General features: G+C 51.2%; 1 protein-coding gene across 2 annotated transcripts in view; it reads right to left on the bottom strand.

Annotated features, from left to right (window-relative positions):
* Positions 1-12,230, bottom strand: part of EVC (EvC ciliary complex subunit 1) — a 60,997-nt gene extending 48,767 nt beyond the window's left edge. For both annotated transcript variants that reach the window (XM_032855266.1, XM_032855275.1), the window contains exons 1-3: positions 12,051-12,230; positions 5,891-6,013; positions 144-227 (exon numbers count right to left, since the gene is read on the bottom strand). In XM_032855266.1, the coding sequence (XP_032711157.1) occupies positions 144-227; positions 5,891-6,013; positions 12,051-12,230 (387 nt within the window). The remainder of the gene's footprint in view (positions 1-143; positions 228-5,890; positions 6,014-12,050) is intronic.
* Between the last annotated feature and the right edge of the window lie 784 nt (positions 12,231-13,014).

The raw sequence follows: 13,014 nt of genomic DNA, 5'->3' as shown, positions 1-13,014 counted from the left end.
CCTCAAAATTGTCCCTACTAAAATGACTTGCCATAAAACCCCCAGACAGGACCCCAAATCACTCACTCCATTGCCAACTCCCACCCCAATCTCTGGCAGTTACTGAGTAATAGCATTTCTCAGACAGAGCTGAGGACCCTCACCCGGAACTTCTGATTGATGGGATAGATGACTTTGGCCTTCAGTGCAAATGCTGTGATGTTGCTGTTGAAAGCCGGGTCACATTCCTGGGAAGGAAGAGCAGATGGCATGGGGTGCTTTATGTAAAAGGAAAGATAACGCACTAAGAGTTACCAAAATGCCATATCCCATTTGTAACAGTGGCCTCAGGAAGGGACCATAACAGGCACATTTACATCCAAGTAGGTTCTCACTTGCTAGGTGGGAGGGTGAAAGGGTGTAGGGATGGATAGATGGATGGATGGATGGATGGATGGATGAGTGGATAGGTAGAAGGAGAAGTGGATGGATGGTTGGACAGATGGACAAATGAGTGGATGGATGGATGATGGGTGGACAGATGCGTGGATGGGAAAATGGATGGCTAGGTAGGTTGATGGCTAGTAGATGGATGGATGGATGAATGGGTAGATAGGTAGAGAGATGGATGGATGGACAAATGGGTGGATGGATGGATGGATGGATGGGCAGATAGATGTCATGTAGCACATGCCTTATTTAATTCTAAGTCTTCAGCTTCGGAAAAAATAAGTATTTAAATATTGACAATAATTAAGTTTTCCTTAAAACTGCAAAATATCTTTTAGTGGAAAAAGGAAATACAGAATAGTTTTAGCGTTGCCACGGAGGTAAACACATCCACATGGCAATATTCACTCAAGACTCTGGATCGGATCCTTAAATGAAAAGCGGGTGGGCAAGTCTTTTCACTTCTCTGAGCCTCAGTCTTCCAAGACAGAAAACAGGTACCATATTCGCCCCCAGGACCACGTGGGTAAAGCACCCAGCGAAGTAGCTGGGACAGAACAGAATTGAGGCAATGGGCAGCTCTAAGGAAAGGCGAGAAGGAGCCACTTCTCCGGGGAGCCTTCTCTGGCCATAGCTGGACAGACTTCTTCATGGCTGCCCTACGTCTCCACACCCTTTCTGGGTCTCTCTCCTGCCAGGGCCGCCCCCTGCCCCTTGCTGGGTGGGCGCTGAATAAATGTTTTGGGAACCAGCTGCAGGAGATGCTGGTGACAGAGAGACAGTCAAGAGCCTGGCACTCCAGACCACGAGAAGTCTCTGCTTACCGGTTCTGAGCCGGCTGGTGGGCGAGCACTGCACCCACACTGACTTCAAGACTTCTCAACTACACCCTTTCTGAAGAAAGACCTTTGTGACAAATGACTGATTTCCAGTTGCCAGCTTGGAATGTGACACGCTCCCATGGGGCACACAGAGGGATCTGTTGCTTCCCCATGATGTGGACATTGACCGGCACTGCCCGAGCCTGTGGTGTGGACTCTGGGAAGTCTCCAGAGCGGGTGTCCCCACAATGTCCTTCTGAACTGGCTGGGGATGGGAGCCATGTGGTGAGGACTGGGCTTTGTCATTTCCATCTGTACTTTATGACTCACAAAAACAGACTTAGATGACAAGAATGGGTCAGACCACCGACACGTGCCACATTCTTCCACTTCTGAGGGCTCTGAGCCTTCCACGGAGGCTACTGTCTCCACCCTTGGGAGACGGGACACAGAGCAGTTAAGCTGTGAGCCCAAGGTCACAAAGCTAATAAATGCCAGAACTGGGATTTGAGCTCAGATTCCCTGGCTCCAGAGTCCTTCCTCTTTAGCTCACACCTTTCTGTCTCCTCCAACATCATGCAAATAAGAACGGGGGTGAGAGCCAGGAAGTGAGTGTTGGGTGGAGAAGCCCCTGGACTGGCCTCACCATGCTCCAGGAACACAAGGCAGATCCCAGATACTTTGTCACTCCCACACCCCAACCTGCCATGTCAAATCAACCACAAAGCCCACCAGCTCGAACTCCTAAATGTCATTCACGCCCATTGCGCTGGCCCAGGCCACCACCATAGGGCTACAGTAGACTCCAGGCTGGCTCCCATCCATGCACTGAGCGCCTACTATATGCTGGACTCTTTATGCCCTCTTGCTCATTTAATTATCACACAATAGCCAGCTTGGGGAGGTCTGTACTATTTCCATCATCTCTATTTCATGGAGCGAGTTTCCAAGGTTAACTCCTTCCAATGCATTCTCTCCATGGCCATCGGATGATCTTTTAAATCTAAAATCCCCATCACTGCCAGCTTCAACCCCTTCCTGGCTTCCTTGTGACCCGAGGGAGCCGAGCCTAGCCTGTCCCAGCCCTTAGCATCCAGCCCCAATCTCTGCTTGAAGCCGTGTGTGTACAAAAGCAAAGGATGGCAGTGAGATCAGAAAGGCTAATTTCAGACCAGGCTGTATGATTTGTGGGGCCTACTACAAAATGAGAAGGGGGACGTGTGTCTGATTAAAATATGATTAAGAATTTCAGGACAGGAGGGTACAGAAGCCAGAGGTGGGGCCTGACTGAGCTCGGGTCCTGCGAGACTGCACAGACAGGACCCCTGGGAAGCCAGCTGGCTGGGGCCACTTTCCAGCAGAGACTCACCTGCTCAGGCAAATTCAGGAAAGCAGAGGGCACCCTGCTTTCCTAAACTTGCAAACAGAGGTGAGGAGAAAGTCCAGCATGGAAGGGGTGGAAAATGAGAGGAAGACACAGCCCCTGCCCTCCAGGGCAGAGAGAAGCAAAAATTGCACTAAATGTAGAAAACATAATTAGCAGCACAAGGTGGAGATGCTGGGGTCCACCTGGAACGTCTGGAAGCAGAACTCGGGATGCACATCGAAGCACAAGGGACGGGTTACTGCAGCTGCCTGGGGAGCCCGTGCCTGTGTGCTTCCGGCCCATCCACCTGCAGACCACAAGCCCCTAGAGGACCAAGGACTGGCACCGTGATGGTCATGGTGTCCATCAGGATGAAGGACCCGGAAGCACTTGGCACACGCAATCCAGGAGTGAACAGACTTCTGCTGTTTTTTAGTTTTTTTCTCCCCCCCACAGCTTTTCTTATTAAGTTCAGATGCCTTCCAAATTCTGATAATCTTCTCAACCGTAGCAATACAATTGTACAGAAAATTGGTTTTAGTGCGAGCCTACCATGTAAAACTTCTCGGCGGAAGCAATGCAATTATTCAGAAAATTAGCGAAAACATAATTGCAGGAAAAGAAAAGGCCTTTCACTCACCAATGTAGAGGCGTCCTTTCAGTGAGTGCCCGGAGGCATCCACGAACAAGCCATCCCCTCTCCCTCCTCCGGAGCAAAAGGACAGGATGAAGAGAACCAAGGCTGTGCCGTGGCATGTGGAAGAGCCTTCTGGAATTTTCTGTTTGCTTTTGATTTGACGTGAGGTATTTATCAAAATAAAGTTTAGGCAAGGAGTGGCGTGAACTATAAGTGCCTTGGTTTTCCATGCATTCCGGGACATCACAGTCAGAGCTCAGCTCACCCTGTCAGAATCGGTCCTGGCCAAGATCTGCTGACAAGCTCGGTCTGCAGAAGGCAGGGCATTCTGGCGAGCCAGTCACTGGAACAGGCAAATCTTTAACTTGGCCCTTGGCAATGATTAGCTTGATCATCTGGTGTTGCTAAATGGTTAAGAGGTAAAACATTACTAGGTAAAAACATGAGCGAGGCTTCCAGGGAGGTAGAAGGACTTGGCTTCCCTGGAAACACTGATGAACACTTATCCTGTAGTTGGGAAGTTCACTGAGTCAACCAATCGGTGACCCGCGGGCCAGCAAAATGACCGTCTTCATGAAGCCAAGAAACCAGAGGCTCAGAGAGGTTATGTCTCTTGCCCAGCATCACACAGCAAACAGGTGACAGGGCTAGGTTCCTGGGATCCAGGCACCAGGATCCCCTGAGCCAGTGTGTTCCACCACGTCCAAGGCCGCCCTCTGCATGACCAGGACTGTATGCATGCAATTCGACCATGTGAAGCATGCATTTTAGTAATTTTCAGTATCTTCACATATATATGCAACTAGCCCCACAATCAGTTTTGGGACACTTTCATCATTTCAGAAAGACACCCCACACCACTTACCTCTCACCTCTGTCTCTCCTCTCTCACTCCCTCCCCAAGCACCCACTAGCCTACTTTCTCTGTCTGTCGATGTCTATTGTAGATGTTCCATATGAACGGTATCTCGTGATATGTGGTCTTCTGGGACCGGCTTCTTTCCATGAGCATGATATTTTCAGGGTTCCTTCATGTTGTGGCCTGTTTGGGCACTTCTTTCCATTTTCTGGCCCAAGAGTATTGCATTTATGGATAGAACACATTTTGTTGAGCCATTTGTCATCTGATGGACCCTTGGGTTTCCACATTTTGGCCGAAGAGTGCTGTTATGACCACAGTGTGTGTGTTTTTATGTAGCTGTGTGTTTTCATGGGTGTGAGCAGGGTTTTGATGAGACAGGCTGATAGGAACAGAGGGAGACAGATGAGGGAAAGAGAGACACCAGGAACCCACCTGTTCACAGAAACACAGAGATGCATGTGGAGAGAGACATAAGAGAGAGAGAGACAGGGGTCTCCAGAGAGCCACCCTGACACACACACATACAGACACATGGGGAGAGACAAGCACTTGGGGACGGGGAGGCAGGGAGTGTGGGCTGGACACAGAGCAACTATATGCCAGGGGCTCACTCCAGCCCTGGCTCTGGCTCCCCATGCCAGCCCCGCGAGGGCAGCCAGTCCTTCCCCCGGGCTGCATGATGGAAGCCAGCCTCTAGAATCCTCAAGAAGGGGACAGAAATAAAATCTACCTCATGGGGCTGCTGAAAGAGGTGCAGGAGGTAATTCACACGAGTGTTCACCTCACTCAAAAGTGACACATGGGAAAATGCCTGGTGCTCAATAAGTGTTTATAAAAAACAAAACCCAAACTGAACAACAAAAAAAACCTTTCCCCTTTTCTCAGGAACCCTTTACCTCTGTCTACCTACATATCTATCTCCCTAAATATCTATATTTCCTTTTGGGCATTTGAGGCTAAATGACCAGGATCCATGGTACTTTCTGGGGAGCAGCAAGTGTCTAGAAATAAAACCTTTGGCAGAAACATTGTCTCTCTCCAGGGAGCTCACGCACAAAGTGGTGCTCTATGGGCGGGCTTAGGCTGGACAGGGTGGGGGCCAGCGAGGAAGGACCAGGGAGAATCCACCTTTAACATGTCTGTCAAGAGGGCCAGAGCCCACACTCCTGGATATTTACTTGACATTCACTTAAAAGAAGTAAAACGACATGAAAAAGCTTATACACATACATTCACAGAAGCCCTAATCAGAATAGCCAGACACGGGAAACAGCGGCTCTACACTATATCCCCACAGTGGACTGGCGATTAAATGGGACAGATTATAGACACATGCAACAACATGATTAAGTCTTGAAAGCAGGACATTCAGGCAAGACAGGTGCGAGAAAGCACACGATCCCACTGATGTGAAATTCTAGAACAGCAAAACCATCCTGGTGATGGGGAATCACAGCAATGTCTCTTTCTGAAAGGGGCAGGGCGGGGGTGAGGGAGATGTGGGAGGGTAAGCCAGCAAGGGGCACTGGAGAACTTTCTGGGGGTGATGGAGCGTTCCAGATTGGTGCTCTGGTTACCAGGATGTATACACTTACCTAACCATAAACTTCAAATTTGTGCATTTTGCCACATGTAAATTCTATGACAGCAAAGAAGCCCAGTTGGGACATGAAATCTTTCAGAGGCTCATCTGGATGGCATCTGCACTGACCATACGCTGATGTGTACGACACCCAACACTCGACTCGGCAAATAAACCCAAAAACGCAGCTTACATCCACAGGCTCTTCTTTTGACGTCTGGGCTTCCCTCCTCCTCCTCCTTGATGGGGAGCCGGTTTCCGAGGGGTCCTGGACATTAGACTCTAAATTCTTGAGCAGACTCTGAGCGTCGTCTTTCTAAAATCCAAAGATGGGGGTAGGGAGAACACATTGAAGCCAGTCAGCCTAGTGCTCCTGAGAATCGAGCCATCAACCCCCTCCACCCCCGACCTGTGCCCATCTCTATGTCTCTGCCTGGCCCTCTGTATGTAGCACCACGCCTCCTACCCTGCCAGCCTTTGACACTGTCCAGGCATCAGCTTCCTGAGAAGCCCCAGTGTTCCCCACCTCAGGATGTCCTCAGGACCTGGAGGTCAAACTTGGATCAAAGGAGACTCCACTGTTCTTCTAGGCTGGGGGCCCTTGGTAGCCTGTGAGCAACCTGAGCTAACAGCTGAATACAGGATATGGCACATAATCATTAATTTTCCTATTATTTCCCATAATGCCATTGGATGATTTCAAGAAAATATTTTAGGTGCCCTTAAATTATAAAATCATTTGTGTAATGAAACTCGGTTGATCCTTGGTATTGGTAGATTCTGTATTTGTAAATTTGCTTACTTGCTGAAATTCATCTGTAACCCCCAAATCAACACTTGTGGTGCTCCTGTGGTCATCCCCAGGCACAGACAGCGTGGTGAAAAACCGAGTTGCCTGCCGTGCCTTGTCCAACAGAGAGTCAGCGAAGGTGACACCCTGCCTTCCTGGGTCAGCTCTCCTGCCACAGACTAGAGTCCCTTTTATGTTCCGTGAAAGCCATTCTTCTCCCACATGTCTGTGCTTCCCGTTGCTGATGTGGTTGTTTAAGAATGACCCGTACGTGCATGTTAAGTGCTGTGTGGTGTTCCTAAGGGCAAGAAGGCTGGTGTATGAGTCATGGAGAAAATGTGTGCTGGAGAAGCTTCTTCATTCAGGCATGAGCTATTTTGTGCCATTGGCTGTACGTTCACTGTTAACACAATAACAATATGTATTCAATAGGGTGTCTTTATATAGAAATACACAGAACACAAGGTTACGTACTGGCCTGTTAATGAAGATGTTGTGGCTGGAGTCTTGCAGAAACCTAGCCCTGTGTTTCCCCTGAGAGCAATGATTCAGTGTTTGTTAATTCTCTGTTTGCCATGATTCTGTAGATCATAATGATCAACTGTATTTGAAATCCAGTTATGCCAGAGACCCCAGATCAAGTCCCTCTTATGGCTGCTCATGGATATAATCTTTACACTGAAGAAGTTAGTTAGCAACTGTTACGAAGCAATACTAAGCATCGAGGCTTATTCTAGTCACTGGGAATGAGTAATGGACAAAATAAACCAAACTCCTGACTTCGTGGAGTTTACATTCCAGTGATGGAAGAGAGATGTAAATAAATAAGTAGTAAGTTAGCAGTGGTAAATGCTAGAGAGAAAAATGATGGAAGATAGGAGAATGGAGGGGAAGATCTCTTGAGCAAGGTGGCATTTGAGAAGAAATGTGAAGGAAGTGAGAGAGCCAACCATTCAGATATGTCAGGGACAAGCTTTCTAGGAGAGGGCACAGCAAGTGCAAAGGCCCTGTGGCAGAAGCATGCACAGCCTGCCCAGGGAAGGCCTTGTGGCTGCATCAGTCTGGGTATGGTGGAGAGGGGAGATGATGAAGCCAAGGATTTAGGAATTGTTTGTTGAGTTATAGCCGGCCATTACAAGGGTTCTATAGGAAAGGACCCAACCAGATCATCCTACAGTAGAGATATCCAGGCATAAAATTCATCCACTCCATAGAGAAGCATCATTATTTTGTTTCCCAGTTAAAAGTGACCAGGAAGCCAAGGCTCATTAGCCACTTGAGGACAGACTCTAACATGAAAGAAAACCCCAAAGGAACAAAAGGAAAAAGCAAAATGGAAACAGACGCTGTGTAAGGAGAAGTTGTTTATTAAAACAAACAAACAAAAAACAACTGTAACATCCTCAGAGAGCCAAGAGAAGATGTTGTACCCACAAAATAAGAATAGGGCAGCATGAACATAGGACGTTCCGAGGACAGAAAAGGACACTCAGAACTGAGAAATGTGAAAATCTCAACACAAGCGTTGTTGGGAGAAGCCTTCCACAAACGTCCTAAAAAGACAAAGAGACGGAAAACAGGAGAGAAGGAAGGCAATTGGCAGTCCAATTCAACAAGAACATGAGACGAGTTCCCAAAAGATGCAACAGAATATTTAAAAGGTAAAGAATCCTGAAGGAACTCAAGGGAGTGAGTCTGCCCCCTGGAAAGGCCTCCGGAGTGCACGCCCCGAGGAGGGCATCCAAGTGCCACCAACCCCCACCCTGTGTGATTCCTATGTGCTGGGAACAAAGAAGAGATGCTTCCAGATTCCACAGGGGAACAAAACAAAGTTATCAGGGATCAGAACAAAATCCTATTTCTCCCCCTCAACCATGGCAGTTGGGAGATGATGGGAAAAATGCCTTCAAAATTCTGGGGAAAAATTATTTCCAGCCTGGAATTCCATGACCTAACTACTCTCACCAAGTCAAGAATAAAGAGAGGAGGGCCTAGATAATTTCAGACACGCAAGTTCTCAAAAACCCTTCCCCCCATCTTTCTCAGAAAGATCCTGGAGGCTGTGCTCCACCCAAATGAGGAAATGAACCCAGAAAGACAGTGGGGGGTCCCTGAAAGAGGATGCAACTTCGGGGAGGTGACAAAATTTCCAGAGTGATCAGCCCTGAGAGGTCCCACTGGTGAGAGCAAGAGCCTAGGGGCAGCTGCTTCTCGAAGCTGAAGAACAAAAACAGCACTGGAAAGGCTCCTTAAACACAGCTTGCCGACCCCACCTGCAAAAATTCTCATCAGAGAGTCCGGGGTGGGACCCAGGAATTAGCATTTCTAACAAGCTCCCAGGGGCTGCTGCTGGTGCTGCTGGTCTGGTCCAGCTGAGACTGGCAGTGGGTCCAGAAAGCAACCAACTCAGGCTGAAGCAGGCGAGAAGTTTACTGGAGAGGTGTTTTGCAAGAAGATAAAATTGATCAAATACTTAATGCCTTCAGAATTCTCAAAAAAAAATGTACAGAAATGGAGGGGAATCCTGCATTAAGTGAGTAAGTACGCAGAATATAGGCCAATGTGGCGGGGTGCGGGGAGCCCTGGGTAAGAATTTCAGATGAAACAAAATATAGTAACAAAAGGGAGAAGAATCATAATCGTAGCTGATCCTTGACTTGCGGTGAAAAGTGCTTCTGGAATCGTAAGAAAGGAAACACTGAATACTGATTTAACCAAAACTGCCCAATGGCCACAGAGGGCAGGTGGCGGCGGGGGTGGCGGGGATGGGTGTGCATGTGAAGGAGGAGAAAAGAGAACTGAACCGCCCCCCAGTCCACAGCGGGAAGTCCATGCTATGCCCAGAGCCCCAAATGCAAGGAGCAGCCCAGTAAGCAGGTTGTTTACAAAGGGGAAGTAAATGACCAAAAAGGAGGCTGAAAGAGTTGGACGAGGTGGCTGCTGGGAAGCGGCGAGTGGACCGGGGCGTTGGCTGCTGCCCGTACATGAACGCTCGAAGTGCACGTGGAATGTCGATGCAATCCAAAGTTCTAAGGATGAAATAGAAACAAAAGAAAAGCAGCAAAAAGAAAGAGGTGCAACACGCGATTACGAGCGGGGTGAGGTGGACCAGAGGAAAACAGAGATCCCGGGGTGCACGAGGGTAGAAGTGCCTGGAGGGGCAACTCTGTGCATCCTGAAGGATGAGCGGGCAAGCCGAGAAAGGTCGCTTAGGCAGACAGAAGGGATGTGCAGAAGGGGAGCAAGGAGATGCGGGGGGATGGAGGGAGCAAGGGGGCTGGAATGCAGGGGTGCAGGGGCACTCGGCACCTTGCGTTCAGAAGGATGCCCCAGGGAAGGGCAACCATCTTGCGCAGCCCTTCTTTACGCTAGGAAATCGGACATGACCCTCTGCAAGCAGTCAGAAGTCGTTGGAAGCTTTTAACCCAGAGAGTCACTGCTGGATGTGTGTTTTAGGAAAAGACACTTAAAGAAGAGAGGAGGAAAGGTGTCCACTTAGGAAGAAGGCTATTGCTAAGGTCCCATCCACATCATCTGAAAATCCCATCAGCCGGACTCTGGAGCCAGAGACCGCATCCCACCCCCACCATGGCTCCTGCCCTGGTCTGAGCCACCATTACCTTCAACTGGACTAGCGCAGCCCTTACTGATCAGGGGCCCAACCTCAGATAGCTTGGTTAACCGCTGTGAACCTCAGCTGACTCAGCTGTGAAATGGGCCACCGCCACGGTCTGAAGGTGTGTGCCCCATTCCCCAAGCATAGGTTGAAATCCCAACTCCCAAGGTGATGGTATTCGGAGGTGGGGCCTTTGGGAGGTGATTAAGTCCTGAGGGTAGAAGCCTCCTTACGAAAGAGGTCCCAGAGATTCCCTGACCCTTCTACTCTCTGCGGACACAGTGAGAAGTCTGCAGCCCGGAAGCGGGCCCTTGCCAGAACCCAGCAGTGCTGGCACCTGGTCTTGGACTTCCAGCCTCCAGAACTGTGAGAGAGAAGCTTCTGTTGTTTGTGAGTCACACAGTTTATGGTATTTTTCTTAAGAGCAATCCGGACAGTCTAAGACAGATTCTACCCACTACGTCACCAGGTGGCAGAACACTAAACGCTCTGATTTAGGGGTTCCGACAGACTGGGGTTGAAACCCAGCCCTACGGTTTATTCATCACGTGCCCCTGGACCAAGAACAACGCGGGGGAGCCTGGACTTCCGTCTCTGGAAAGTGAGGATAATAACAGCTCCCCCACTCAGAGGTTTGGGGCGGGAATAGAGAACCAAAAGTCCACAAACACTCAGCTCGGAAGAGGACACCCGGCAAAGGTTGTGCGCGTGTTACTTCCCTCTTCACACAAGAAGCCAGTGTCCCTCAGTGTTCCTTAACCACCAGTAGGATGTGACAACTTCAGACGGACCTATAAGCATCTCGTTCTGTAAGTTCCGTTCAACCTTTATCATGCTTTTCCAGCAAAACACTCCCCAAAGTCTGCAGCAATCTGCCGGACTTGTCTCCTTCTTGCATGGGCCAGGAACGCAGGGGAAAAGACGCGAGCCTCATCTCACATCCTACCGTGTTCATCCCTCAAAGAGGTCAAAGTGGCAAGGACCCAGGGCAGTGATCACACCACACGGATCAAATGCCTGCTGCGTGCCCACATCTCCCCACAACATCCGATTCTGTAACAACGGTCATGAAAACCGTCCCTGAATCTCCTGTGACCACTGCCACCCATGAAGAATACAGTGACTTTGGGCTCAGACACACGTCTGTCACTTTGGCAAGTCACTGAACCACACTGCGCCTCAGTTTTCTCAAATGCAAAATGGGGTCCTTAGTAGAACAAACTGCCAAGGCTGTCCTGGGGAATCAGTGAGATAAGTCAGGGGCAGAGTAAGTCAGGTGCAGAGTCTAGTTCAGTGCCCAGCACACAGTGGCCATCTGCAAGTGCTAGCTAGCTTCATCACTTCCCATCACCCAACTCCCCAGCCTGGGCTACAGTCAGACGTTCACCTGACATCTAGTGTTTTCTGGAGACTGTGACCCTCCGGCAGCAAGGGCAGGGTCTATCCTGCACAGGACTGTGGCTGGCAGGGGTGATCAGCACACTTTTACTCTAGGGATGACATTGTGAATGAATGCATGAACGCATGCCAGGGTGGCAGCTGGGACTGGAGAGGCTATTCAGGTAACCCATCCGGCAAGCAGCAGAATGGACAGGGCTGGGAATTGCAGCCCTCCTGTCCACCGTGTTCAGCTGGGCCCCTCTGCCAGCGGCGAGTCCGGACCCTTGGTGCTCCCGATGAGAGACTGAGGCCTCCGTGGGCTTTAGTGGCTGCCTGTGATGGCACAGCGGAGTCGGAAGGAGCAGCCACTTCTGGCGGACCCCAGACTGGTGCGCTCCTGTCACTCCGCCGTCCCCCTCTGGACTCGGTCTCCAACCCTCTCCCGGGCTGGAGGGGAATCCAGGGCAGGACCCAGTGCGCGCGACGCCCGCGATCTCGCTCCAGCGCCGACGGGACCCAGGAGGCCCGCACGCGCCCCCCATCAGGCCACCCGCCCGGTGGACCCACCTGATGGCGCGGGCGCGACCGGGAGGCGCGGCAGCCGAGCCAGAGGCCGAGGCCGAGGCCGAGGCCGAGCGCGGCGCCCAGCAGTACGGCGGGGGCCAGCAGCGCGGGCGCCGGCCGCACCGCGTCCCGGCCCAGCGGAAGGCGCGTGTCGCTTTCGCAGGCCGCCGCGCCCCGGGCCATCGGGGGGGGCTCAGGCGGCGGGCCGGCCGCATCGCCCCCGCCACCGCGCGCCGCCTCGGCCCGCCGCCCGGGGCACCGTCCCCGCCAGCTCGGCGACAGCGGACTCACGGACCGGGCGGGCAGGGGCGCGGCGCGTTCCGCGGACTCCTCCGGCCTGCGCGCTCTCCTTCCTCTTGCTCCGGTCCCCCCCTTCCCCGCGCGGCCCCGCGGGAGGGAGGAGCCTGGGCCGTCCGCCCGAAACTTCGAGCCGCCCCCGCCCGGGCCTGCTTTTGTACTGAGCATGCCTGGCAGGAGGCGGGGGGTTCAGCCGGAGGAGCTTTCGGAGGATTCCGGGGGTCTTTTGGCTTCTCCCGAAGGAATTGAGTGGGGGGGTGGTTCTCAGCCGCGGGGGAGGGTGTTCCTCGGTTAAGTTTACTGAGCCTGTACAATGTGCTAAGCATTTAGCTTGATGATGTCAGTAACTTTCTCAACTGCCCTCTGAGAGGGGTACTATTCTCTGTTCATCTTCCTGGTGAGGAAGGTCTGGGTCAGAGTGGCTAAGCCAGGTCCCTTTTCTGTCCTGTTCCTATCTGTACCAATTGGTCGTCTTTGGACCGCACAGTCCACCACCACCTCTGAACTTGTTAGCCTGAAGCCTCGGTTTTAATCCTATTCTTCCATGAATAGTCAATACTTTTCCTCTATGATGATGTGTAGAGAGACCTTACACGGAGCCCCCACTAAGAACAGGACATTGTGGGGTCATTCATTCGCTCAGCCTTTACAGAGAACCTGCTGATGGAAC

This window comes from Lontra canadensis, unplaced genomic scaffold (assembly GCF_010015895.1).
Source record: "Lontra canadensis isolate GAN:19392208 unplaced genomic scaffold, GSC_riverotter_1.0 scaffold1, whole genome shotgun sequence".
NCBI classification, from domain to species: Eukaryota; Metazoa; Chordata; class Mammalia; order Carnivora; family Mustelidae; genus Lontra; species Lontra canadensis.
Note: the sequence above shows the minus strand (reverse complement) of the source record. Positions and strands in the feature narration are given on the sequence as shown.